A 1,924-nucleotide genomic window follows, 5' to 3' on the forward strand; every position below is an offset into this window, starting at 1 on the left:
CTGCAGACCCTGAATTGGGATACAGCCATATACTGACTTGGCCACGTTTAATGTGAACATCCTCACTGGAACAGGAGCTGTGACTATAAGGAGAAACACACTTTAAGAGAACTTGCTCACTTATTTGTCTCCTCCCTCTCAGATCCGGCCCGTGGTGGAGGAGACCTTCAGCTTTTCACAAGTGCCTCAGGCCTTTGAGAAGGTGGAGAAGGGTCACGCCCGAGGAAAGACGGTAGTCCAGATCAGCAAAGGGGGCGACGACGTATAGCTCTGCACATCGTGGGCATTTCTTATTGAGTGCTGTCAATGCTTTTATAGACTCCGCCCACAAAACCAAAGACACATTGCACTTTGTTTTCTATCCAAAGTACATTGTTTACCTTTTCATCAGGTTTGTGTGGCTGTTTCTTTTCCACTGTTTGCTGAGGATCTGAGCAGGTCTCCCTTGAAAAAGAGGTTTTTAATCTCAATGGGATTTTCCCGGTTAAATAAAGGTTAATAATAATAATAATAATAATAACAAGCACTAAAACTGCTGTCAGCTTAAAAAAAAGCTTTTTATTTTTTATTTTTCAGTGACTCAAAGGAAACTCTTCACTAAAATAAAGACATCACATTATTACTTTAATGTGTAACAATATTCTCACATTTACAACCAGCAGAGGGCAGCAGAGTTAAACTCAAGGTCTTTACACTCAGTGGTTCTGTACAAACGACAGTGTGTGTGTGTGTGTGTGTGTGTGTGTGTGTGTGTGTGTGTAAAAAAATTAAAAACTTTACAGCGGATCACTTTGATCTACAAACAGCTTCTGGAGTGTAAGAGAAGTACCGTACAGGAAAAGGTGCAGCATTGAAACAGGGCAGAGGTCTCGCTGAAGTAAACAGTCTTTGGGTTAAAGGTCAGCTAAAAACATTTTGTTCATCAACGTGAGCTCGTAATCCAGCGCATCGTCTTTCCAAGCAAACACGACAGCGAACATCGGTGTGGGCTCCACGGCTGAGCTGCGTCTGAGGGCCCAGCGTGACGGAGCTCCGTCAGGAGGCCGTGAGAGTCGTCACAGCAGCTCCAAACTCCACCTCTGGTTCAGCTTTCGCTCATCAAACGTGTTGAGGATCACCTGGTTTTTATCGTACTGATGCCCACCTGGAAACAGACGACACAGCTCGAGTTCAGTCATCACTGCAGCACGTGACGCTCACGCGCTCAGATTATTTCAGTCAACTTTTAATTTTGCGTTTTAGTTTTCTTAAAAAATTAGTTATCACTTTTTAATCAGCTCAACGTAAAATGAACAGCAAAGGGAAAAAAAAGTAACGTGAACTGAAGGTGTAAAAATAGAGGTGTCTGACCTTTGACCTCCAGGATGAGGTCTGGTTTGAGGTTGCTGTGAACCACACCGTCCGGTCTGATGCTCCACAGCTGGCTATCTTTGCCTCGCTCGGGAGAAACGCAGATACGGCTGCCCGCCATCATCACGCTGCCCGAGGACTCCAGGAAACAGTCCTCAACCACCTGAGGACGCAGAGGAGGAAGTGGTCAGCATTAACAAGGAAACAAGTTCATATTGAAAATGATTAAAATGAACTGAACATGCTCTACTCTCCCTCTGTAACATGAACCAGCAGGTGGGAAGGGGTGGAGGATAAAGGCTCTTTCAATGGGAGACGCTGAGTTTTTACAAAGTGAGGAAGCAAAAAAGAGAAGAGCCAACAAGTGCAGAACAAAGAGACCCGAAAACATTTGAGACGCACCCTTAAACCCAAAGATTTATAAACAGAAGCAGAAGTAGGACGGATTATCAAACTGAACCCAAGTGCAGGTAAGTACGAGAAATTCAGAATTTAGCACCGAATTAAAAGCCCGAATCTAGCTGTACGTAGTGCTACCGTGGCTGTAGCTCAGGTGGTAGAGCAGGTCTCCTAC

The 1,924-nt window shown here is 44.6% G+C and overlaps 1 protein-coding gene across 1 annotated transcript in view; it reads left to right on the plus strand.

Annotated features, from left to right (window-relative positions):
* rtn4ip1 (reticulon 4 interacting protein 1) overlaps window positions 1–387 on the plus strand; it is a 25,506-nt gene extending 25,119 nt beyond the window's left edge. The window contains exon 9 of the mRNA XM_005739022.2: window positions 143–387. Within this exon, the coding sequence (XP_005739079.1) occupies window positions 143–268 (126 nt within the window). The 3' untranslated portion in view covers window positions 269–387. The remainder of the gene's footprint in view (window positions 1–142) is intronic.
* The last annotated feature ends 1,537 nt before the right edge of the window (window positions 388–1,924 follow it).

The sequence above is a fragment of the Pundamilia nyererei genome, unplaced genomic scaffold, assembly GCF_000239375.1.
Source record: "Pundamilia nyererei isolate P.nyererei 1_Seehausen unplaced genomic scaffold, PunNye1.0 scaffold00088, whole genome shotgun sequence".
Taxonomy (NCBI): domain Eukaryota; kingdom Metazoa; phylum Chordata; class Actinopteri; order Cichliformes; family Cichlidae; genus Pundamilia; species Pundamilia nyererei.